Source organism: Drosophila busckii, chromosome 3L (genome assembly GCF_011750605.1).
Source record: "Drosophila busckii strain San Diego stock center, stock number 13000-0081.31 chromosome 3L, ASM1175060v1, whole genome shotgun sequence".
Lineage (NCBI taxonomy): Eukaryota > Metazoa > Arthropoda > Insecta > Diptera > Drosophilidae > Drosophila > Drosophila busckii.
Genome location: NC_046606.1, coordinates 2,428,952 through 2,451,448, shown reverse-complemented (window position 1 = coordinate 2,451,448; position 22,497 = coordinate 2,428,952). Strand labels below are relative to the sequence as shown.

General features: G+C 40.9%; 8 protein-coding genes across 11 annotated transcripts; 4 read left to right on the top strand and 4 right to left on the bottom strand.

Annotated features, from left to right (window-relative positions):
• Positions 1-1,663: 1,663 nt before the first annotated feature.
• Positions 1,664-4,556, bottom strand: LOC108598452 (transcriptional repressor CTCFL). Its single transcript, XM_017985094.1, has 4 exons — positions 4,317-4,556; positions 3,842-4,163; positions 1,893-3,787; positions 1,664-1,830 (listed from the first exon to the last, which is right to left on the bottom strand). The coding sequence occupies exons 2-4, from the start codon at positions 4,161-4,163 to the stop codon at positions 1,699-1,701; spliced, it is 2,349 nt and encodes a 782-aa protein (XP_017840583.1). The 5' UTR covers positions 4,317-4,556; the 3' UTR covers positions 1,664-1,698.
• A 185-nt stretch (positions 4,557-4,741) lies between these two features.
• Positions 4,742-5,989, top strand: LOC108599279 (glutaminyl-peptide cyclotransferase-like protein). Of its 2 annotated transcripts, none has more exons than XM_017986076.1 (4): positions 4,742-5,324; positions 5,380-5,490; positions 5,548-5,758; positions 5,829-5,989. In XM_017986076.1, exons 1-4 carry the CDS (start codon positions 4,836-4,838, stop codon positions 5,978-5,980), a joined length of 963 nt encoding a protein of 320 aa, XP_017841565.1. In that variant the 5' UTR covers positions 4,742-4,835; the 3' UTR covers positions 5,981-5,989. The 2 variants fall into 2 exon arrangements, with proteins under 2 accessions (XP_017841565.1, XP_017841566.1); XM_017986077.1 differs by having other exon boundaries at positions 5,380-5,495; positions 5,601-5,758.
• Positions 5,990-6,100: 111 nt separating this feature from the next.
• LOC108600740 (putative Dol-P-Glc:Glc(2)Man(9)GlcNAc(2)-PP-Dol alpha-1,2-glucosyltransferase) lies at positions 6,101-7,656 on the top strand. The gene is made up of 3 exons (XM_017988485.1): positions 6,101-6,311; positions 6,379-6,855; positions 6,914-7,656. The coding sequence occupies exons 1-3, from the start codon at positions 6,159-6,161 to the stop codon at positions 7,637-7,639; spliced, it is 1,356 nt and encodes a 451-aa protein (XP_017843974.1). The 5' UTR covers positions 6,101-6,158; the 3' UTR covers positions 7,640-7,656.
• A 423-nt stretch (positions 7,657-8,079) lies between these two features.
• Positions 8,080-10,625, bottom strand: LOC108600739 (protein wntless). The gene is made up of 2 exons (XM_017988484.1): positions 9,180-10,625; positions 8,080-8,482 (listed from the first exon to the last, which is right to left on the bottom strand). The coding sequence occupies exons 1-2, from the start codon at positions 10,486-10,488 to the stop codon at positions 8,106-8,108; spliced, it is 1,686 nt and encodes a 561-aa protein (XP_017843973.1). The 5' UTR covers positions 10,489-10,625; the 3' UTR covers positions 8,080-8,105.
• LOC108600741 (V-type proton ATPase 16 kDa proteolipid subunit-like) lies at positions 8,395-9,148 on the bottom strand. The gene has a single exon (XM_017988486.1). The coding sequence runs from the start codon at positions 9,069-9,071 to the stop codon at positions 8,589-8,591; it is 483 nt and encodes a 160-aa protein (XP_017843975.1). The 5' UTR covers positions 9,072-9,148; the 3' UTR covers positions 8,395-8,588.
• A 318-nt stretch (positions 10,626-10,943) lies between the features above and the next one.
• On the top strand, positions 10,944-13,257 carry LOC108598605 (uncharacterized aarF domain-containing protein kinase 5). 2 transcript variants are annotated; one of them, XM_017985303.1, is made up of 5 exons: positions 10,949-11,137; positions 11,197-12,048; positions 12,102-12,267; positions 12,328-12,676; positions 12,735-13,257. In XM_017985303.1, exons 1-5 carry the CDS (start codon positions 11,117-11,119, stop codon positions 13,033-13,035), a joined length of 1,689 nt encoding a protein of 562 aa, XP_017840792.1. In that variant the 5' UTR covers positions 10,949-11,116; the 3' UTR covers positions 13,036-13,257. The 2 variants fall into 2 exon arrangements, with proteins under 2 accessions (XP_017840793.1, XP_017840792.1); XM_017985304.1 differs by lacking the exon at positions 12,735-13,257 and having other exon boundaries at positions 10,944-11,137; positions 12,102-12,271; positions 12,328-12,433.
• A 1,075-nt stretch (positions 13,258-14,332) lies between these two features.
• Positions 14,333-17,026, top strand: LOC108600613 (inactive ubiquitin carboxyl-terminal hydrolase MINDY-4B). Its single transcript, XM_017988291.1, has 8 exons — positions 14,333-14,444; positions 14,510-14,727; positions 14,793-14,961; positions 15,031-15,096; positions 15,204-15,274; positions 15,351-15,504; positions 15,565-15,636; positions 15,701-17,026. Exons 1-8 carry the CDS (start codon positions 14,388-14,390, stop codon positions 16,208-16,210), a joined length of 1,317 nt encoding a protein of 438 aa, XP_017843780.1. The 5' UTR covers positions 14,333-14,387; the 3' UTR covers positions 16,211-17,026.
• A 177-nt stretch (positions 17,027-17,203) lies between these two features.
• On the bottom strand, positions 17,204-22,496 carry LOC108600614 (galactosylgalactosylxylosylprotein 3-beta-glucuronosyltransferase P). 2 transcript variants are annotated; one of them, XM_017988292.1, is made up of 5 exons: positions 22,304-22,496; positions 19,595-19,781; positions 19,369-19,526; positions 19,004-19,294; positions 17,204-18,942 (listed from the first exon to the last, which is right to left on the bottom strand). In XM_017988292.1, exons 1-5 carry the CDS (start codon positions 22,484-22,486, stop codon positions 18,832-18,834), a joined length of 930 nt encoding a protein of 309 aa, XP_017843781.1. In that variant the 5' UTR covers positions 22,487-22,496; the 3' UTR covers positions 17,204-18,831. The 2 variants fall into 2 exon arrangements, with proteins under 2 accessions (XP_017843781.1, XP_017843782.1); XM_017988293.1 differs by lacking the exon at positions 22,304-22,496 and adding an exon at positions 21,514-21,604.
• Position 22,497: the final 1 nt, after the last annotated feature.

Genomic DNA, 22,497 nt, shown 5'->3' with positions numbered 1-22,497 from the left:
AGAATTTATTGTGCACACATATACTTACAATTAAATTTATTGCCAAACATAAAAAGTACATTTGAAATATTTGAATAAATATTGTATTAATGCCAAGAATTTATAAAGAATTATACTACTAATTGGATAAATTATTTTATTGTTGCACTTATCAATGAACATACATCAGCAACCAAAGGTTGCTAGTTTGCACATCAGCAACCACAGGTTTTTTTTTTGTACATCAGCAACCAAATGTTGCTTGTTTTCTACATCAGCAACCCAAGGTTGATTCTTTCGTACATTAACAATCAAAGGTTCCTTGTTTGTTGTTGTATTGAATTGGACATCAGCAACCAATGGCTGCTGGCTTGTACATCAGCAACCAAATGTTACTGGATTGTATATCAGGAATCAACGGTTGCTGGTTTATAAATCAGCAATCAACGGCTCCTGGTTTTGTACATCAGCAACCAAATGTTGTTTGTTTTGTACATCAGCAACCAAACGTTGCTTGTTTTGTGCATCAGCAACCAATAGTTGCTTGTTTTACACATCAGCAACCAATGTTTGCTTGTTTTGTACATCAGCAAGCAATGGTTGCCTGTTTTGTATATCATTAAGATACGTCTTACGAGTTTAGCAATGCATGAAATTTTGAAATCGGACGCCACTATGACAAGTTACAGCTTATCAAAGTTGGAATTTTATCAGAAAATTGTCTTGTTTGTTTAATATTTTGTTCATAAATAATTTTTATATCACACATATTTCAGGCTCATTTTAATTGTGCTTTCCACGCAAACATATTGACGTATAGAACAATTAGATCGGATTTTTTTTAGCTGAGTTATAGATTCGCAAAGTTTGAAATTAAGCAAAAAGTAGCTCTTTGGCATTGGAATTTATTGCCATAACTTAGTAAAAACAACTTCTTTTTGGACAAACACAACAGCATATGTTTATTTACAATCTCATGAGAGAATTAAGCCAAAAAATCATTTTTGGCTGAGATATGGCTTCTCAAAGTTAGAAAGGTGATATGGAAATGAAGACGGCATCATTATTGGCAAAAATTTACAGGGGTTAAATCACGATTTTTGCCAAAATATCGAAAATCTTAGAACTTCCAAGTTTGAATGCAGTTTTATTCTTATGCATCTCAGCGAGTCCTAGCAATGCAAACTCCGCAATCGGAGGCAATTTCGCTGAATTACGGCTTACAAAGTGCGATATTTCACAAAAATTTGTCTTTTTATTTTACTATTTTGTTCATAACTTCGCCAAATAATTAATAATTATAATTTAATTTGAATGCAGTTTTATTCAGATGTATTTAAAAGTTTAACAAGGCAAAATACTCTAAAATAGGACGTCATTTGGCTGAGCTGCAGCTTATCAAAGCTTGAACAACGCAACCGTTTGTTATTGATGTAACAACCTTTTGTTATGATGTAACTCTATTTGTCAGCCAGTTTTACATTACATCTTTTATTGAAAATTTATTATATTCATTTTATATTTACATTTTAGATATATATAAATCAGCCACATACTCTTCATAAATATAAATTGAGAACATTTGAGGTGTCCTAAATGAAAAAGGAACATCACAAAATATAAATGATGATAATATAAAGTTTCAACTTAACATAATTAAGATATACAAAAGTATTGTGTATACCTGTTTTAATGTTGGACTTAAGGTAAGCATATAAACTACGTATCCTGTTCGATCAAATGCATAAGCCGCAGAAAATCTTGCGAGCTAGCATCCACCTCAGCAGCTGGCTCCACATATTCCTCGTATTCTTCTTCTTCTTCTTCAATCTCATGTTCTTCTTGCTCGTCCTATAACAAAATAAGAGTATAATATTAGAAATTGAGATTGAATAATGTGTATAGCAACGCACCTCAAAGCCAAAGCAGTTATTCTCGTTGAGTCTGTCCGCATTATGCTCACGCTTAATCACCACATCGTCATCATTGTTGACCAATTGCACCACCATGAATTGGTCACTATCGCCTTGTAGCTCCACTGTGAACTCAGTAGCATCTGGCTCTTCTTTAATGCGAAAAGTGCCTCCTTGCGAGGTCAATGGCTTAGTCCGCGGCGATTTCAGTTTTAATTGCCGATTAATAATGACGGGCTTTTTAGCCGTACTTGCTTGATGTTGTTTTTGCATCATTCTCGACATTACTCTTTGTGGCTTACGTTCCGGCTTATTGTCCGGAACTAGCATGTCCTCTTCCTCTTCTTCTTCAACAACCTGTGATATTTCGTATTGAAGCTCCTCGCCTAAGTTTATATCAGCTGATCTTCCAAGAGCCTCAATGTCCGAGCCATTGACCACTGTAACAATGCTGCCGTCTGGCTGTAGACGTACATTACGGCCCAGTTTGAGTTTTAGCTTTTCGTCGCGTGCATCCAATGTTTCATCGTGAGTCTCCATGTGACGCATAAGATTGCCTTTGTGTGTAAAAGAGCGCGAGCAATTGGGACAAGAGTGCACTTTCTCTCGCGGCTCTGGCGCCTTGTACTGGTCGTTGTGCACCAAATTAATGTGGCGACGCAGCAGCTGACGTTGCCTGAATGCCTGCGGACACAGATCGCATTTTAAGGGCTTCGAATCTGTGTGTATAAGCATATGCGAGTCCAAATGACGCTGCGAGACAGATGCATAGCTGCAGAGATTGCAGCGATAACATTTTTCACCCTCGTGTGTCTTGATGTGCAGCTTATATTGATAGCGATCGGGCAGCTCCTGGCCACACCGTTTGCACGCAATAGGCTTGTCCGAGGTGTGCATGTTGGCCATGTGCGTGCGCAGGTCCGCCTTGCGTCCACAGGTCGTGGGGCAGAGCGTGCACTGAAACACTGGCTTATCCACCACGCTATGTATTAGCTTGTGCGCTTTCAGCGAGTTGGATTGTGTAAAGCGTGACTGGCATATGTCGCACTGATATTTTTTCTCGCCCGTGTGTATGACTAGATGACGCTTCAGCTTAAACATGTCCTGGGAGGCGTAGGTACAGTGAGGACACTGATACGGCCGTTCACCCGTATGGCAGGTCATATGGCGACGCAACTTGGTCAGTTCCACGCTGGCATAGCTGCATTCCGTGCATTTATGTGGCTTCTCCTTGGTGTGCTTGTAGCGCGTGTGCCTTATGAGTTCTCCGCTTGTGGTGAAGGCGCTTTCGCACAGCTTGCACTTGTGTGGTTTGTTGCCCATATGCGTGTTAAGATGATTAACGAGGCCCATGTTAGATTTAAAGCCGCGCTCGCAGATGGAGCACTTGAAGGATAGCTCAGCATCATGCGAACGCACATGCCGTGTAATAAGGAATTTCTTATTGGTCGTATAGCTGCAGTGAGAGCAGGCGTACTTCTGCTGTGCGGTAGACTTAGCAGGCGACTTTAACTTGTACTGCTTGCCGGTTACCACAAAGTCCACATCAGACTTTGCTGTTCGATTAGCGGCACTCTCATCAAAGTCATAAACCTCATCATCAACAGCTCCAACGTCATCGTAGTCGGAAGCGCCATCTTTGTTCGCTGATTGCTCACTAGTAATGGTTTCATTTAAGTCGATTTCGATTGTGGAACCATCGACCATCTCCTCCAATTTCACATCGCTTAACTTAGCAGTTTTGGTGGCGCTTCTTAGAGAACGAGCATAGGCTTTGGGGGTGCTAGCTTGCACGGACTTTTTGGGTGAAGCAGCTGTACGTACAGTAATGGCTTTGGTTACTTTCTTCGGCGTCGCTTCCGTTGCCTTGGCCTGGGCTGGTCGCAAATTGATAGCTGTGGCAGATGAAATACTATATTAGATATTATTTTTCTTAACGCAGCACAAACCTTTTGAGCTTGTTGTGCTGTTGGCATTGCGAATGGCAATTGATGCTGGTGCTGGACTTGAAGCATTTATGGGCTTTAGTTTCTTCTTTAGCTGCTGTACTTTTTTAGGTGGAGCTTTCACATAACAGTTTCCTTCATCATCGATAAAGTACTCATCATCATCGTCTTCCTGCTCCTCGGCGGGCTCTGTATGCGCCTCTGCATTTGCGCCTGTGGGTTCTGCAGCACCAGCACTAACGCCGCTATCCTCAATTTCCTTGTGAAAATTTATTAAAAAGGACTGCAGATCTTCCGCATCACTGTCGCGCCTGCGTTTGGACATCTGTAAATATTTCACATTTTCACATTAAAAGTGGCGCTCATAGCGGACGCGGATGCTCTTGCCAAGCGTCCTCCAGCGGCTATTGATTAATCGCAGCTATGGGCCTTGTAAGAAGCACCACGAAATCCTTTTACCTTTGGAAAGGTTACTTACATTGCTTTGAAGTAATCTCCGATAAAATTTTCTACCCTTTGTTGCGAATTGCTACTCAATTTTGCTAATTTGTTAACAAATATAGCTTTAGTTCGAGCAATGGCCGTCAGGGGAAATGCCAACAGATGCGCAAAAGATGGCGACTTTAAAATGCGAATTTAGCACGTATCATCTACAATAAAATAATAATACCACAACATATTCTGCAAGCGAGTATTATCTACAATAATATGTGCCGCAACAGAAGTGCGAATTCCGATGTTAGCAACATTCGATAAATGCTGTAAGTTAACAGAAATCAATGCATGTTAAAATTCAAATTGTATTGCAGTCAATTTTTAAATGTTTTCAATTTAAAACACAGTTATTCGCAAAAGGCTTAGAAATTTGACTAAACTACTCTGTAAGCTGAAACAGTTGAAAGCTTGGCAACTATGATCGGCGAACATAGTTCCCAGTATATATGAACTACAACTAATTAATTTGTCACACAACCATTTGACGATTTCTTGTCAAGCTATGTATAAGATGTTTGGGCGACTGAAAATCACACCGCGATTTGTTTGGATAATATTGTTTGTATGTATTGTCCTTTGGGCTATTAGAGGCTGGTTTCGCAAGGAGGAGCAAGTGATATTTTATAGCGACGAGAATCATTATGATGCAGTTTTGGATGAGTTGCTGAAGATACGCAGCCCTGGCAGCATTGGACATTATCAAGTTAAGACGTTTCTTGAGCGGGAACTGAAGAGTCTGGGATTCCAAACCAAAAGTGAAGAGGTATTCGAGAAGTTTCCCATAACTAATGTTATGGGTATTATTAATCCCAATGCAAAGGAATTCTTATTGCTGAGCTGTCATTACGACTCCAAGTATATGGAAGAAGTCGACGATTACGTAGGTGCGACCGATGCAGCAGTGTCTTGTGCCATTCTACTTAATATGGCCAAGACTTTAGGCAAATATTTACGAGAAACATTTTCAAAACGCATTGATATGGGACTGGTGGTAGGTGGCACTAAGCAGATAGGCAATACAACAATTAAAGCTTTTGTATCTTTAGCTGGTGTTTTTTGATGGACACGATACATTGGAAGGGATCAATGATGGCTTTGTGCCATTATACGGCTCACGGCGCTTTCTTACTCAGGAAGCTTCTATACTAGAAAGAATTGTAAGGTGAGTAGGCTTCTACTGCTTTCATATATTCACAATAGTTTTATAATTATAGAACTTGGTTGTCAATTTAAATTTAATTGGTGCTCCTGAACATATTTATATTAGCCACTATGAAAATACTAATCATTTTCATGAGCAATTGGCTGATATTGAAGAGGATCTCAAAAGATCGGGACAGCTGACCGAGTGCCATACTCTCTTTTACAAAATAACTGATTATTATTCAGATTTTGAAGATGATATTGATCCATTTATAGAATCGGGTGCGTATTATTATTGTATATATAGTGTAGTATGTATTTTAGAGAGCTTTTTTTTTAAATTTTGTTCCAGGTGTGCCAGTTCTGCATATTGTGCCACACACTTATCCAGATGTTTGGCATACGAATATGGATAACTTGGAGCATCTTTATTGGCCAGCAATACGTAACATGAATTTAATTATTTCACGATTCGTTTATGAATATATGCGTTCTGTTAAATAATTATTTAATTGCCGAATAAAAGTTACTTTTAAATTGTGTTTTTTGTATTCAGCTGTTAAAAAAAACGCACACTGTCTTCTTTATTAAATGCATACAAAGCGTGGATGACAGTGACTGCAAACCGGCAACGTATCCATAAATAAATAACAAGCACCTGGAAATCAATGGGAACTTAAGGATGCACGGCTCCTGGAAATATGCACTGCCTATTGGCTTCGTGTTATACTCATTACCGCTCTTCCTGCGTGTTAACAGCACTTCAGATTACATTGTTGACGAGGAGTTCCACATACCACAGGGCCTGGCATTTTGTAACAAGAATTTTGATGTGGTGAGTGCCAATGGGCGGTCTATTGTCATGGTAACGGCAACAGTTTGTATAATAAACAAAATTACAGTGGGACTCCAAGATCACTACCTTTCCCGGTTTGTACTTCATAGCGTTAGTGCTACATCCCTTCAACTGGTGCAATGTGACTGGACTGCGACTGCTTAGTTTAGCCGGCGCTGGCATCAACATCTTACTGCTCTATAAAATACGCCGGCGAACTCTGGCTGGCGTGGGTGGGAATGCTTATGCGGCACATGAAGCTATAACATTGTCGGTGCTTCCGCCTTTGTATTTCTTTAGTCATCTGTACTACACGGACACATTGTCGCTTACTATGGTGCTCTTATTCTACAATTACTGGCAGCAAGAGGCGCATCTGCCGGCATCTGTTTTTGCTGCAGCCAGCGTGCTGATGCGTCAAACAAACATTGTCTGGGTGTGCATGTGCACCGGCATTACAGTGCTGGATACACTGACTATAAAATGCGCCAAAACCCGTACCCGTACTTCTTCAAAGAAGAACATACGTATCTTTGGCCGTGAGGTGCGTATACTTATGAAACTTACGAGGCTTATAGTCCTGATAACGCTTCTTCCCACAGCTTTGGCTGCTGCTCATCAGCAGTCCGCGTTTGGTCTGCTCGTGTTTTTTAAGCATTTTAGCCAAATGCTGTTTCTATGCTTCCATTATATTGCCATTCATTGGTTTCATTTACATCAATGGCTCCATCGTCGTAGGCGATAAAAACGCACATGAGGCAGAAGTACATCTGCCTCAGCTATTTTACTTTGCTGTCTTTGCGGCTGTCTTTGGGATTTCCAATACGCTGCGGCAGTTCCGTACGGCTGTGGCTCTATTGCGACGTCACTTCTTACTCGCGATATTGGCTGCTGCGATAATTTTTGCTGTTGTGCATCTTAACACTATGATTCATCCATATTTGTTGGCCGACAATCGTCATTATACCTTCTATATATGGAGACGGCTGTATGGCCGCTTCTGGTGGTTCCGGTACGCAATGGTGCCGGTATATCTGCTGGCGATTACTATCATCTATTCCGGTCTGCGTCACATGAGCGACAGCTTTAAGTTAATGTATCCGTTGGCGTTGGTGCTGGTTCTTTGCTTTCAACGTCTGCTTGAACTGCGTTATTTTCTGGTGCCCTATGTGCTCTTCCGCCTGCACACACGTCCTGCACGCAAAGGCTTTGCAGAGTGGCTGGAGCTGGGCGTACATCTGCTGCTTAATGTCGCTACCTTCTACATATACTTTACTAAGGAGTTTTATTGGCAAAACTATAGCACACCACAGCGTATTATCTGGTAGCTGAGTGGTCAAATCATTCCCCTATAAATAATTCTTCCAATTGCTTGTCAATTGAATATTGCTTTTTATTCGTTGCATTGCTACTGAAATGAGAAATTGCTCTACGTTGTCAGTTACAAAAGTTTGGAGACGAAGATGACGCTTACAAGCTAATTACAAAAGTTAAAATGCTTGTATTTGTGAATAATACTGCCGAGGCATAAATAAGTACACAAATTCACTACAAATATGAGGGGAGAACATAGACTTGGCGTATGGACTTGGAGCTACTTAGAGCATGCAGTGAGAAATCTAAATCTACCAAAAATACATTTATATAATGCTGATAAGTTATAAATATAAAAAAAACTAGGCAAGACATGTTTCGATAATACTATAGCGCAAACGCTTTGAGAAAGTTCCCTTTGCGGGCCACACAACTCTTCATGTTAATGTTTATAATCTAGTTAAAACCTCCTGTTTAATCTTAATCAAATGCCACCTTGCGCGTGAAAGATGTCAACGAGGATATCTCACTGGGGTTCGAATCAGAGGGCAGATGACTGAACTCGATTTCCTCGCTGGCAGCAGATGCCACAATATTTTCATTGGACTGCGTTGTCTCGTCGCTGTGACGCATCGTGGGCCATTGCTTATGGCTGGGCGCATACAAGATGAGCAGCGCTATGATGTAAACGTTCCACGTGCCGTAGACACCCGTATGTAAAGCGGATGTTAGCTGCAGTTCCACATTATTCCATTTCCATTGCTCCTCGTTCATTTGGCGCATAAAAAAGCCGGCAACGGTTAATCCAGCGCAAAGGAGCGTGGCCAGCATAAGAAATTTAAAGCGGTAGATAAGACCTAAAATATAAACATTCAATTAACAAGACAATATGATAAGCACATACTATGTAAACCCCTATAAATGATCCAAAAATAAACAAGATAAACTCTCAATCAACTGTTTTTACTTGGTATACAGATAGATAGCCACAATGAGCCCATAAAGTGCCAGCACTTCGGCAAAAATCAAAATCAGTATAATGCCAACAAATAGTCTTGATTGTTCAGCAGCAGCACGCACGCCAGCATCGCCCACAACGCCAATGGTTATGCCTGCTGCCAAGCCCGAAAGACCCACAGCTAGTCCAGCGCTCAGATTGAGAAATCCATGGTAGCTTTTGTAGAATTTAGTAAGTGAGCCCGCCAGCAGCACGGCAACAACCAGGCCGTAGATTGCAATGATGCCAGCCATGACAACTGGAATAATGGCTTTCATAATGAGCTCCGGATGCTTCTGAGACATGGAAGCTATGCCCACGCCAGACTTGGCTGTGCCATATGCAGCGCCCAGAGTGGTAAACACAATCGCTGAGACGGCACCTATAACGCAGTAGAATACAGCATACGGCGGCGTATCTACGCTAGCTTCCGCATCACCCTCCGCCATTTTTATAGTAAAATTTCTCGACTTTTTTTTAAACACACACAACAAATTGTATAGACAGCTTACAATAAAGACTTAGCAAATGTTGCTATGATCTTGCTTAACACTCACCCTCATAGTGTAGACGTCGTGCCTGAGACATTGATGGCAGCGAGGTGCGCTTATCACCAATATCCTTGAAGACTTTCCAGACCATGAAGCAGAGAAAGAGAAAGTAGATGGCTCCCGAGACACCTGCAAGCACAATGAAGCTCATGGCTACTTTGGCGCCGACTGGTGTGGCCCAGATGGAATAGAATGGATTACGCAGCTGCACTCCGCGTTCACATATATCGAATACAAATAGAGAGATGCAGCCAACTACTACAGCCGAGAGGTGCTTCCAGTAACGTGAGCGAATGGTAGATTTGTTGGGCGAATCCTGTATTAGCATATGCTCGCCGGCAAATACCAGCCAGAAGGAGAGCAGCATAGCATAAAAGATGCCCTGGCGCACATCGCCCAGCAGCAACATATATGGCATCTCCATGCTTAGCGACAAATACTCGAGTGGCAGGTTCTGGAAAGTAAGAGCGCCGCCTAAATAGAGTAGCATGTACTCCAGCAGAGCGGGTTTGCGTTGTAGAATATGTACACGACGCCAGAACCATAACATAATGCCCACCAAAAAGGGACAGAGCAAGGTCTTTAGTAGCAGCCAGACCTTGGTGAAGCCGCCGTTCTGATGAATGGCTGTCAGTTGAATATCGTGCATGTGTCCAAATTGTAGATTCAACTGCTTGGGCGTATCCACAGGAAAACGCAAGTTGAGGAGATAGAAACTATGATGCAGTGCACCAAGCTCAAATAGTGGTATCATATCGCAATGGTATAGCGTCTCTTGAAGACCCACATGGGCTGCATGACAGTCTAGGTAGCGTTGCTCGATACTATGCGCATATAGCTTCCAGTCGCTGTCAGCATCTTTCTTATTGCGATAGGCCAGCCGTGTATCTATAGTTAGCTGCAGCTCCTTGGGTGGCTCACGTAGCTCCGTAGATGAGTCATAGGCAATATCCACCTGCAGCACTCCAATTAGATTCTGCTGCCAGCGCGTGTAGTCCAGCACACGATTGTCGCGCGGCAAGGGCATTTGGAATACGTACACTAGTTGATTGGCCATCTTCAGCGGATCTTGTTCTATTTCATTATCCTGGACCTGGTTGCAAGAGCCTTTACCACGAGAGTATAGAAAATAATTTGTGTCGTTTTGGCGTCCTGGAGTGTCGCGGCATCTAATGCCCAATGCTGTCTGGAGGCCAGACGGCAGAGGTGCATATAGGCCTCCTACGAGAAAGCAAGCAACTTGACAAAGCAGCAAACAACTGACCAATATGGACAGTTTTCGTCCGCTCAGGTTTTCTAATATAGTGCCGGACATTATGGCTAAGAAATGGTCGAGCTATCTCGACGAACGGCTTTTTTCTTTTATCTTACGCTAAGGTAAACAATGCGTATTTGTTTAAGTTGCACGCTATAAAAAGAACTTGAAATTGTCGGTGTCGGCGAAACAAACAAAGCGGCGTTCGTATACAGAATGCTAGAGTTGACGCCTTTTGTACAGAAATCAAAGTAAACAGCTGTTGCGGTCAGCATCTAATGTTAGACATCAGATATAATTATATATAAGCAAATAAATTGTAAAAACTCGTACGCTTTATTAATCAATAACTAAATGAGACTTTTTTTTTGTAATATAAGCAATAATGATTGATTCGCAGACAACTCTACATATTTAGTTAGTTATCGATACGCATTTTGCAATGCTGCCAGGTTGCTAAAAAAAAACAAATATTCTAACACCTATTACATACTGTTTACGAATGTCAAAACATATCGTATTAGTTTATATGTAAATTGGATTTACCTCTAAATTAAATTATTGTTTCAAAGGCCTCGCTCAACATTGTGATTACTGCATGGATAGTCACTGTTCGTGTCACTGCAATGAACAGGTTGCGCATCTCTGCGAAACAGCTGTTCGCAAATGATAACAACAAGTTGGAAAAATGTTGCGGACTGCTTATCCCGTAAGTGAAAAGAATGAAGTTGTTTCACAAACGTATAAAATTAATGTGTTCTTCTGTAGAAGGGCGTGCGACAGTTTTTTGACAATGTCCAGCAACAGTTATGCAAAAGGGAATTTCATAGCAAGCGATTTGGACAGTCAAAGCTGACGAGTCGAAGCAGAAAATTTCCGTTGGTACGGGTGGGTCTTGTACTAGCTGGAGCTGGAGCTATTGCCTACGATGGCATTGAAAATGAGTTTACCTACTGCGGTGCTGGCGTGCGATTTATGCGTTCCTTGAAAACGGCATCATTAATAGCAATGGACTACATGAGGGTTGGAGAAAATGATACGGACTATGCAAAGAACTTGAAAGCGGTGCACCAGAAAAGCGCAGATCGTCTACTGGAAACGTGTTTGCTAAATGGTGGACTTTATATAAAAATAGGCCAGGGATTTGCAGCAATTAATCACATACTGCCCATTGAATATACCAGCACATTGACCAAGCTGCAGGACGAATGTCTACCAACGTCAAAGGCTGACATACAAAAAGTGTTTCAAAAGGATTTTGGTCAGCTACCTGAAGATATCTATATGGAGTTTGATTACAAGCCTGTAGCAGCTGCTAGCTTGGCACAAGTGTTCAAGGCAAAGCTACAAAGCGGCGAACAGGTTGCCGTAAAGGTGCAATACAGTGATTTGCAGAAGCGATTCATCAGCGATCTGGGAACCATAATATTTCTACATGACATTATTGAGTTTATCTTTAAGGACTACAACTTTGGTTGGATTTTGACTGACCTGCGTAAGAACTTAGTGCACGAACTAGACTTTATACATGAAGGACAAAATGCTGAGCGTTGCGCCAAAGATTTGGAAAAATTCCCCTATATATACGTACCCAAGGTTCATTGGGCTCATACCAAGACTGTGAGTAATGCCTATACAAATTTTAAAATATTTTTGACTAAACAAATCTTTAGCGCGTGCTTACGCTTGAGTGGATGGACGGCTGCAAGATCAGTGACTTGGAAGAAATGAAAAAGCAAAACCTCAGCCTGCATGACGTTGATGTAAAGCTTTTCAAATTGTTCTCTGAGCAAATCTTTTCGACAGGCTTTGTTCATGCGGATCCACATCCCGGCAACAGTGGGTAATCAGTTTAACAAGAGATAATTCATGCATATTATAAACCTTTTACTATTTTAGTATTTGTACGTAAGAGTGCGAAGGATGGCAAGGCTGAGATTATAATTTTAGATCATGGTCTGTATGAGGAACTGCCAGATCATGTACGCGGACCTCTATGTGAATTTTGGGAAGCGGCCGTGCTGCGTGATGAGCCCAAAATGGAAGCGGCCGCCAAGAAAATGAATGTGGTCGACTACATGAGATTTGCGGAGGTGCTCTTTCAACAGCCCTTACGTCAACGTGCCGGACGCATTGTTAGCAAGCTTACTCAGGAGGATATCGATCAGATACAACAAGTGGCCAAAGACAATTTTGATTCCATTATGAGCACATTGAAGGAAATGCCACGCAGTATGCTCTTTGTAGTGTGAGTGCAAGCAACCTATAATAGTTGAACCAGCAACATTTTAGTTTTACTATTTCAGACGCAATCTGAATACTGTGCGAGCCATTAGTAACACTCATGGCGATGTGGTGGACAGACCGAAGATTATGGCACGCTATGCACAGCGTTGTATGTACAAGCATGACGGCCGATCGCCTTTGAACATGTTGCGCTGGAGCTGGCGACGTGTGCGTTTTGAGTATTGTCTGTGGAGAGATGCGTTCAAGCTGCGTCTGATCGACATGTACTTTAATGTCTTGTATTTATTGGGACGTGCACCAGCATCGGCGCGCACACTAATGCGCGATATGCTTCAGCAGGGCATAGAACCCATGAACTAGTCGTTAGTCAAATGCATTTTCTTCTTTGATACATAAATTCTTTATAGCTTTAATTTGTTTTTAAGCGCAAAGAGCAATCGTTTTTAAATTCCAGTCAGTCCGTTAAATGTGTGTGATAAAATAAAGCTATAGGAAATTTAATTTAAGCTGTTTTGGATTTGACAACTGCATTTAAAGACTTGTCTGTTAAATATGTGTGCCGTCGGCAACTTGTGTAAAAAAGCTATTAAACTATCTGGAAAGAAATGGACATGTTTTAATTAAATTGTATGCATGTTACACACGACCAAGGTCGCTTCACTCAAATTTGTTAAATGCTAACCAGTTTTGACAACTTTCACTGCCACTTAGTTGCCAAAAACACAACACATCAATATGCATAACTCCTATATATATGCATATATATACAGTGGATGCTCGCAAATAGCCAACAGCAGTTGAAGGCTAAGCACACACGTGTGTATGTATATATTTTCTTAAATGCAGTTTGAAACCACCATAATGGGCTGAAAGTAAATCTAAATTTAAACAAGTTTACACATGCATTAGCTAGTCATAAATGGGCGTCAACAACAACATATTTCCGTTTTGTGGCAGAGTCGAACTGAGCCAACAGCACTGTGAGCACGATATATGAGCAAATGATGAGTTCACGCCCACCGTTCCAAATATATATACACCACCATTTATAACACTTTCACTGCTCATCTACTTGTTTAAATATATGCAATGTAGTATATGCTTGTGTTGTATATGCATATCGAGTTTCGTGTGCTGCACACAGAACTAAATTCAATTCAATTTCATTTAAAGTTACTTTCGTTGACTGACAGACAAGCGAAGCGAAGTCCTGTAAGCCTAAGCTAAGCTACAGTGGCACAAACTATATGCATATAGCTGCAAATTATCAAAAAGAACAATAATTATTCAAATTTTGAACTATTTTGCTTAAGCAAACATTTTGTAGCATACTTTTTTGGCAGATATGCTTTGCATAGTTTTGAAGAATTTGCACATCTTAAAACACAGCTTGTAATTGTTTATTGAAACACCATATATATTTGCAGCATATTTTAGCTAATGCTGCCCATTGTCAGTGTCGCGTTTTTGTTGTTGCTCAAGCTAAATATGAAATTAAAAATCAACGCTGAAGTGTGAAACGCCTCTGAAATGCCTGGCGGGCTGTTAGGGTCTGTTAGGGCTGTAGTCAGGCACATATTTGTATATAAAAGTAGCCTTAGGCCCGAAACCCGGGCTGGATTTAAGCATTTGCAGACAAGTCGCGTAACGAAGCAAAGGTCTCGAGCGGAAATAGGAAATTAGCTGAACGACCATTAGGAAACCATTTAGCAATGAACAAGGAATTTCTCATGCAGGGCGGTGCGCCCATCACCACGGAGCTGGCAACGGTAATTAGTTAAAGCCCATTAGGCCAACAGCTGCTCATCAAGCAGGTCATGATTACATTCTTTAGGAGCTGCGCAAGCTAGTCTTTAGCACAGCGGCCATACCCATGCGTGCCGAGTGGCTGCAGACCGCATTCGTTTATGGAGCACCACCCAAGGAGGAGATGGCCTACGGTCTGCGCTCCCCACGCAATGCCACGCGTGGCATGCTGTCCGTTGTCCAAGGATTTATTCTAAAGTACTTACTGTTTGCCCGCAAGACCAGCCGCTCCACTACCATGATCGAGTGTGTAACTTTGCTGCCGCTGTAAGCTGCTCCAAATTTAATGCTGTGTGTGTGTGTGTTTTTAGTCCACTGTTCGCCACGGCGGAGATGCAGCGCGATGCACTTTTTCACGCCTTGCTGGAGATACTGCGCATCATTTCGGACAAGGGCAAGGTGACTATGGTGCTGCCGTCGGAGGATGAGGTGTTTGTGGATCACAGTGCCAGCTACTTTCACGACACGGTTACTGAAAAGGTAATTGCATAATAAATTGATCAATTGATTTTTGGTTTTTCCTTATTCTACGCTCACTATTTTTGTTAGCTTTATGTCTTCACATTGTCGCCCAACGAGGAGCTGGAACATTTTATGAAACGAAATTTCAAATATGTAAGAAATCAAGCGATTCAATTGGTTTTTTACATAGCTATGCGCTATGATCAAAAGTTAAGTTGTACCCTAGTTTAACATAATGAGCATAATTCCGTTTTAAAAAGTTTACAGAGGAGGAAACGCCGGGCACGCTGCTCTTTCTTTACAGCGCCGTACTCACACGCACAATGGGAAAGTAAGATCACGGCTAGCTCTTATACTTGTATAAGTTGTAGCAACTCTTCTATATACATACATTGATTTATTATTAGAGTGCGCACGGACTTGGACTGCACAAAGTCTTCGCCGCTGACCATGAGTAATCACGAGGAGGGCTCGCTAATGATAGTCACACTGCTGTTGACGGGACGTGCCACGCCCTACATACACAATGGCGTCATCAATGTGGGCGATGAGAACAGCTATGTGCGGACTCAGCAGAGTAATTTGAATTCAATTGCAAACTGAGCTTACCTTTGCTTACAGGCCGTGCCGCAGTATGGTGTGCTGAAGCGTTGCATGATTGGTCTGCTGCTCTGGGACATCGAGTCCGCCAGCGTAAGTAGCTAGTAGCTTGTAGTTGTAGCGCTGGTAGAGCAACCATAGACTGAGTTATTTGCAGGCAGCTGTGAATCAATCGCGTCAGCCTGGGTCGCGGCTGAAGACGCCCAACTATCCCATTTGGATAACCAGCTGCACTGGGCACTATGGCGTCATCTTTAATAGGAATCCCGATTTGTTGCGCAACTATCACGCCGAGTCGCGCTTTGATGTGAACTACTATAGCTGTTCGGGGCATCAGATACTGATGACCATTGACAATCGCACGTATAATGAGCAGGCATTGGTCATGTTGGAGCGACAACCGATCTCACCGGAGAGTACCAGTACCTCGCTGTCCGGTGGCGCTGGTGGTGGCAAGCAGGCCAAGGAGGAGCCAGCCGCTGCGTCTGGCGCAGGTGCTGGTGCCAGCGGTGCTGCTAGTGGCGCTGGCAACGATGCGGTCGCCAAGGAGGAGTCAATGCTGAACACTCCGTTGCAGCGTTTGATTCATACCAAGTGGGAAGAGGCAACTATAAGCTTTCACGTGCAGCCATCGATGTTGAGTTATCTTTTTAGTACCACGCAGTAGATACACAGAGATCAGCTGAGTAGCCCAGAGTTAAAAGCAAACAAACCAAAAAACAAAGAAAAAAAAGGATACTAGGAACATAGCTGCAGCCTGCAGTATTAAAAAATATTAGTAAATTTTTTAGTTTAAGGTTGCAGCTTGTTAGCTTGTCATGTTGTCTCTTGATCTATGATATAAATCGACTTTCTTGGCGAATGACCAATACTACTCTCTCCTTAAGCTCAACTCAACGTCTAAATCTTCATATAAAAGTCAAGTAAGTCTAATCGGTTAACGCTAAAACTTAATTCGAAATATGCTCATTAATGTTGTATGTGCTTATAGTTAAAGTCTTAAACAACTTGGAAACTGAGTTTAGCTTTAAATATAATTATCATATGTTGCACATTTTTAATCTTTCATCTAAATCAAATCCAACTACTCAATTTGATAGCCTTAGTTAGTAATTAGTGCAATGCATTGTATGCTTTATAGTTGCAAAGAATCATTTGATGCACTCTCTCGACTATTGCTGTCTCAAAAATCTGCTCGAAAATATTGTTCCATGGCGGTATTTGAAAAAGATACATGAAATTCTAAACTTCAAACAAACAGCGATGGTAAATACACGTAAAATATTGCGAGTATCATAAGCCAAAAACAATTTTCAGCAAAATCTGCTTGGAAATAATGCTACTAAAGCCTCTCTCTTTACAATTAAGCGCGACTGCAGAAGGTTGCCACTGTGGAGCCACTAGACGACTCCAAATAACCAACATGATTAAAACGAAAAAACGAATTTAGCTGCACTTTATACACACACAAAACATCCTTAAATAAATGTACTTATGAATTGAAATATTTGTTGTTTTCCTCTTGGGTGTTTTCAGTAAGTTCACAGGCAACTAATAATCATTCGCCCTGACGCCAGGGCGTATACTTAATCGCTGAAAGAATTTCGGTAATAAAGTCAATGGATCTTTCTTTAAATAGTATCAATTTTATTAATTGTATTTTTTGCACAAAAAATGATTGAAGTTCCTTGTGCTTGTTTCACGACAATTTAGATTATTTAAATTGCTTGTCTGCTTTGAGAATAGTTTAACCATATTCATAGAAATGTAAGTTGTGTAGTTGGAATAGTCGAGAATATTTTTGATGGATTTTCATTAAAGAATTTTATAAGAATATTTTGTATACGTATTAGTATTTAATTTGGTATTTGCATAACAATTCACGAAGATTTACCCTTGAGATTAGTTAATATCAGCGAATCAAACCGTTGCCATTGTGGCTTGATTCGCTATTAAAGATATTTAATATTTAAAGATTTGGTAAGTACCTAACTAATATCTTTCATAGTTGCGTTTATAAATACTTATAAGGTATTATGTACATAATTGTATAAATTGTAGAAAGTTTCTGTATTGGTTAATACCGTTTGCCAAAGTCTTATATCTTATAATCGAAAAAAAGAAGAGATTTATGCAAATAAGTGTCAACAGTAGTTAATTTGAAAAATACGCAAACTAGTTATAGTTGCTGTTGGGAATAGCTTTGAGTAATTCATATTTGTTATGTATTGTAGTTTTCTTTAGCTTATTTGCCACTTTGTGTAATTGAATGCAAGTAGAATTTATATATATTATTTACTTTTGCAGTACACTGCACGTTCAATTGCCATTACCATTAACATTACCAACAATATCAATTGGCACGCGATTCCACGTTGTCCCAGGGGCCTGCCCTGCCCAGCCCGGCCCATGTGACCATCAAATCATCGACATGCCTGCCCCCGTTCGTTTCCACTTATCTATTGCCCTGTGAGTTCGAGTTCGAGCTGTCGTTATTGTTCTTGTTCTTGCTCTGGTTTTGTTTCTGTTTCTGTTTCTGTTGGCCCTGTAATGTACGTCAGTGTGAATTTTACGAAATGCTTGCGGCCCACATTATAGGAAAAGCGAAAAGCGCTTTGCTTTCGCCTTGAACTAACGCCCAAAAAAATGCTTTACTAACATAAATGACGAAATAACTGTGTGGGATTATGCCAAAAGTAACGTCAATTAAACGCTCTATGTGTGTATTTGTATTTTAGGAACAGAAACCATGGGTTGGGTTTGGCGAACGCATAGAACAAAACGTTAAACAAATATATTAAACATAATCTTTAGTTTGTCTTTTTTAAAGTAATGCACTTAAGTTATAACGTACGTATTATCAAAAGTTAATGCTACAATTTAAAATCAGGCATTGCAAATATTTACAAAATCGTTACAGGACGTTATATCATAACTATATATGTTAAATGTCTTATGCTGTCTGGCTCTGTCTGGGGTCAAACATTCTGTTGAAAGCATCGTAATCGTATAAAGTTGTGCGCTTAGAGCCTAAACTTAAATGCTTAGATCAATGTGCTGTGCAGTTGTTTCAATTTACAAAACTAACATATTTTAGAGTGGACTTAAAACCAAAATTGTACCTGTACAATAAACTGTTTAAAGTCACGGACACTTTGTGAGGCTCACTCGCTGATACAAAACATACCGATGAAGTAAAACTTGCAGTATGCAATATACCTATGTATACATATATATATATATATTTATATATAATAACTAGCTATGGCTATGGCTAACTAGGCTGCTCTACGGACGCACCAGCAGCTTGTCGATAAACTCCAGATTCGTGTTCACATAGCGCTTGTTCAGCACCTGTGCTGCCGGATTCTTCTTCGTCTGCGTATGCCAGGTGAGTATCTAAACAAAAGAGAGTATTTAATTAGAAAGGCTTAAGGGGAGTGTAAGCCAAGCGACTTACATCACGGCACTCATCAGCTAAAAGCTCGATTTCAGTATTCTGCAGCGGTGCCAGGCTGCGTAGAAAGCCATCCTCCTCATAGCCCGGCTTGAAGGGCATCGTGGCATTGGGACGCGTGTGCAGAAACTTGACGCTCACCGCAAAGCCCGCCATGTCCACCGGATACTTGCGACCGCCCAGCCAGCCATCGTAGTAGCCATCCAGCTTGCCATTGCGTATAATGGGACTGCTGACGCCCGTCTTGGTGACCAAGCCCACTGGCCACATGGACACCTTCTTGGTGTAGCGCATCTGCCAAGCAAAAGCGCAAGATTAACTTGCATGCATAAAATTGAATAGGCTAAGCCAACGCTAAGCCAACGCACCTGTTCGAATATGTTAATATCGTAGGTATTATCATCGTCGGCAAAGTAGAGCACACCCTCGGTGGCATTGGCGCGCAGATAGTCCAGGCCACGATTGCGATTCGACACGCCGCGCGGCTTGGCGCGTTTCGTCTTCTTGTACTGCTCCGGCATGGGCGCTGCAAATGACATTTAAGCATTTAAATATAGCGTAGCGTGTAGTGAATGTCAATGGATGTCAACTTACCCACTAGATACTCGTAGGGCACGCCGATGCGATTGAGCGTCTGAGCGACCAGTCGATTGGTATGATTGGCATCCTCGATGACCAGCCAGAGCAGGTTGGGCACATGCTTCAGCGTATAGCCGAGGCGCGTTAGCTCCGCCAGTTGCTCGGGTCGTCGATAAGTGGGCGTTATAATGTACAGCGGCGGCTGCCAAGCGAAAAATTGAGAGCGTAAATATTAACGCACATGTTGTAGTTGTAATTATAGTTATAGTTGTTGTTGTTGTTGTTGTTGATATTATTGCTGACGTGTCTATTCACAATATCCTGTTGAGCTGTTTTTACATGCGTAACGCGGCTAGTGGGCGACGTTTTATGAGCAATTATGCAAATTAATCCATAGAGCCGCACCAGTTAACCACTTGAATAGTCGACTGCTACACACACACACACACACACACACACACACACACACAGAGACATACAATTTGCTTATTGTTATGCATTCGCATGCAGCTTTATGCACAAAACAAACAGCGCAAATATTTAAATAAATAAATGCAGCCATGTGTAAAGCAAAGCCAAGTTAACAATTCGCAATTACAGCTGCAGCACTCAAGCCATATATTGCGTATACTTAATATAAGTTAGCTTTTAATTTTGCGCCTTTCATGGCTTAAGCTCAAAGTGCCTTTGACATTGACTGTAGAGAAATCTACACAGCTGCTAACTAAGAGAAATGCACAAATGCGCGAATCTTTTCAATTGAATGCATGCGTACCCCGCCCCCACCCCCACCATGCTGATTGCCCAGAAGTGGAGCAGCCCCTAGTTTTGTTTGCTATTCAATGGCAGTTGGGTTTTTATTTTCTGTTGCGTTGTTGTTGCAAGCAATTTTCAAATTAGGCTCAATGCAAATGTTTTGAATGAGCCGCATTTTGCTTTTTTTTTTTTCAGCTTTGTATGCATATTATTTATAATTCGTAGGCGGTGCGGCTAAATAACTGAGAGCTTGATAGCTATATAGATATAGTAGACTAGTTAGCGGCAACTGATTAACCCACAAAGCTAGCGGGCATATCAGCAAACAGATTTGCAATTTGCATTAAATAAATAATAATGCAATTTGTGGTCGAAATGCAGCTCAAAAGCCAAAATATCGTTTACAAAGTCAAATGCAAAGCTAACAAGCACACAAAGTGCTGCCAACTACAAATGTATGTGTGTGTGTGTGTGTGTGTGTGCATGTGCATGTGTGTATGTGTGCTATTGATACTCGAAATTATGACAACAATGCGTAGTTGATGGAAATTCTGGTGCATTGTGGCTAATTTGGTTAGTCAGTAAGCTCAGCAAACAATATCATCAATCAAATGAATTGTTGACAACTACAAATGGTTCGACATTAAATGCACGTTTATAGTTCTAAAGTAGTTTTGCCAAATTTGCGTGAGTTTAAATGTTTTAGCTAAAAACACAAAAGCAAGCGTTAACTAAAGTGCAATAACAATTTGCAGATAAGAAAAAAAATGTAAACTTTAAAATAACAGCTACTAATTAGAGTTAGGAAATCTTAGTTGAATTTCTTTGACGCATTTCCGCAAAAGAAATTGTAGCAAATTTGTCTGTTAAGTTATTAATGTTATATTGCCTATAGTTAGAATGATAAAACAATTAACAATACATTTCTTAAAGAGTTTTGATAAATCATTGCTAATAGAATGCGCTCTAATATTTTAAAATACTAACTGTGTGAATTAACAAAACAAATATGAACTTTATTGCGTCTAAAAATAAATAACTCTCATATATTTAAAGTTGCAACTGCACAGCTCTAACTATTGCTAAGCTTAGTCATCAATTAACTATTGAATACTTCATATGAATTGTTGTTGTTGTGTGAACAATTTGTTATAGATATGTATGGTATATATATTTACGGGATTGGAGACGGCAACGAATGTTGTTGGCATTTTATATGTTGCCACCAGTGCATTGTGGGCGTGGTCATGCACTGCTGCTGCTGCTGTTGCTGCTTTGGCTTTTGTTTGAGTAACCAAAGGCATTGCTGTTGTTGTTGTTGTTGTAGTTGTTGTAGCCGCCGCTATTGTTGTTGATGTATTGGACTTATTGTTGCCGTTGGCGTTGCCGTTGTCTGTTGCCGCCGATAATGTTAATGAAGAACTGTCGTCAGCTAATGAAACCGTGGAGAGTAACGACGAGTTGGAAGAGGACGACGACGATGATGATGATGGTGATGAGTATGTGTGATTCTGTTTCTGTCCCTGACCCAATGCACTCGCTGGTGTTGATGTGGTTGTTGTTGTTGTTGTCGTTGTATTCGAATTGCTGCTACCATTCGTTAGGGACAGCCACAAATATGAGGCGATAAATGACGTGGACGATGAGAATGATGATTTTTCCGTATGCTAAATGATTTCCAATATATAATCACAAGCAAGAACAAGAACAAGAAGAAGAAAGACATAGAGATATGCATTAAGAGATTTCTATGGCTACTTAAATGTTCAAATAAAAATTAAGACATATTTAAATTAGTCTAGTTAGCAATTTTAATTAGCTAATCATAAGCAAACTGCGGCCATAAACAATTTCAAAATTGGTGCATACATATGTCTAGGCTTATCAATAGCGTGTCGACTATTTAGCTAATTATCTAAACATGTATCTAGCTATCAGAGTATCTGACAGATACAGCTGCAAACTCACCTTGACGACTTCGTTGACGGCGAGTGGTTGTCGGGACATGTGATACTGATAGAGCAGCATATAGATGCAGGTTGTGGCTATGAATATGGTCAGGTACATTTTAATGGATTTGCCCAGCGCCATTTTGTTGCTCACGCCGCTCAAAGTTGGTTTGTTGTTTGCCTTTGCCTGTGGCAGCAACATTTTGCTATTGT

Bases quoted from the DNA above. Each gene is read 5' to 3' on its own strand.
- LOC108600739 (XM_017988484.1), bottom strand. From the start codon at position 10,488: ATGTCCGGCACTATATTAGAAAACCTGAGCGGACGAAAACTGTCCATA. The intron at 8,483-9,179 runs GTGAGTGTTAAG...TTTATATTTTAG, and splicing joins ACGACGTCTACACTATGAGG to GTCTTATCTACCGCTTTAAA.
- LOC108600614 (XM_017988292.1), bottom strand. From the start codon at position 22,486: ATGTTGCTGCCACAGGCAAAGGCAAACAACAAACCAACTTTGAGCGGC. The intron at 19,782-22,303 runs GTGAGTTTGCAG...TTCGCTTGGCAG, and splicing joins CCGTCAACGAAGTCGTCAAG to CCGCCGCTGTACATTATAAC. The intron at 18,943-19,003 runs GTAAGTCGCTTG...TCTTTTGTTTAG, and splicing joins TAGCTGATGAGTGCCGTGAT to ATACTCACCTGGCATACGCA.
- LOC108600741 (XM_017988486.1), bottom strand. From the start codon at position 9,071: ATGGCGGAGGGTGATGCGGAAGCTAGCGTAGATACGCCGCCGTATGCT.
- LOC108599279 (XM_017986076.1), top strand. From the start codon at position 4,836: ATGTATAAGATGTTTGGGCGACTGAAAATCACACCGCGATTTGTTTGG. The intron at 5,325-5,379 runs GTAGGTGGCACT...TTGTATCTTTAG, and splicing joins GCATTGATATGGGACTGGTG to CTGGTGTTTTTTGATGGACA. The intron at 5,759-5,828 runs GTGCGTATTATT...ATTTTGTTCCAG, and splicing joins TGATCCATTTATAGAATCGG to GTGTGCCAGTTCTGCATATT.
- LOC108600740 (XM_017988485.1), top strand. From the start codon at position 6,159: ATGCACGGCTCCTGGAAATATGCACTGCCTATTGGCTTCGTGTTATAC. The intron at 6,312-6,378 runs GTGAGTGCCAAT...ACAAAATTACAG, and splicing joins GTAACAAGAATTTTGATGTG to TGGGACTCCAAGATCACTAC. The intron at 6,856-6,913 runs GTGCGTATACTT...TTCTTCCCACAG, and splicing joins TACGTATCTTTGGCCGTGAG to CTTTGGCTGCTGCTCATCAG.
- LOC108600613 (XM_017988291.1), top strand. From the start codon at position 14,388: ATGAACAAGGAATTTCTCATGCAGGGCGGTGCGCCCATCACCACGGAG. The intron at 15,275-15,350 runs GTAAGATCACGG...ATTTATTATTAG, and splicing joins CTCACACGCACAATGGGAAA to AGTGCGCACGGACTTGGACT. The intron at 15,637-15,700 runs GTAAGTAGCTAG...AGTTATTTGCAG, and splicing joins GGGACATCGAGTCCGCCAGC to GCAGCTGTGAATCAATCGCG.
- LOC108598605 (XM_017985303.1), top strand. From the start codon at position 11,117: ATGTTGCGGACTGCTTATCCC. The intron at 12,049-12,101 runs GTGAGTAATGCC...ACAAATCTTTAG, and splicing joins ATTGGGCTCATACCAAGACT to CGCGTGCTTACGCTTGAGTG. The intron at 12,677-12,734 runs GTGAGTGCAAGC...TTACTATTTCAG, and splicing joins CGCAGTATGCTCTTTGTAGT to ACGCAATCTGAATACTGTGC.
- LOC108598452 (XM_017985094.1), bottom strand. From the start codon at position 4,163: ATGTCCAAACGCAGGCGCGACAGTGATGCGGAAGATCTGCAGTCCTTT. The intron at 3,788-3,841 runs GTTTGTGCTGCG...CATCTGCCACAG, and splicing joins CAGCACAACAAGCTCAAAAG to CTATCAATTTGCGACCAGCC. The intron at 1,831-1,892 runs GTGCGTTGCTAT...ATTTTGTTATAG, and splicing joins ATAACTGCTTTGGCTTTGAG to GACGAGCAAGAAGAACATGA.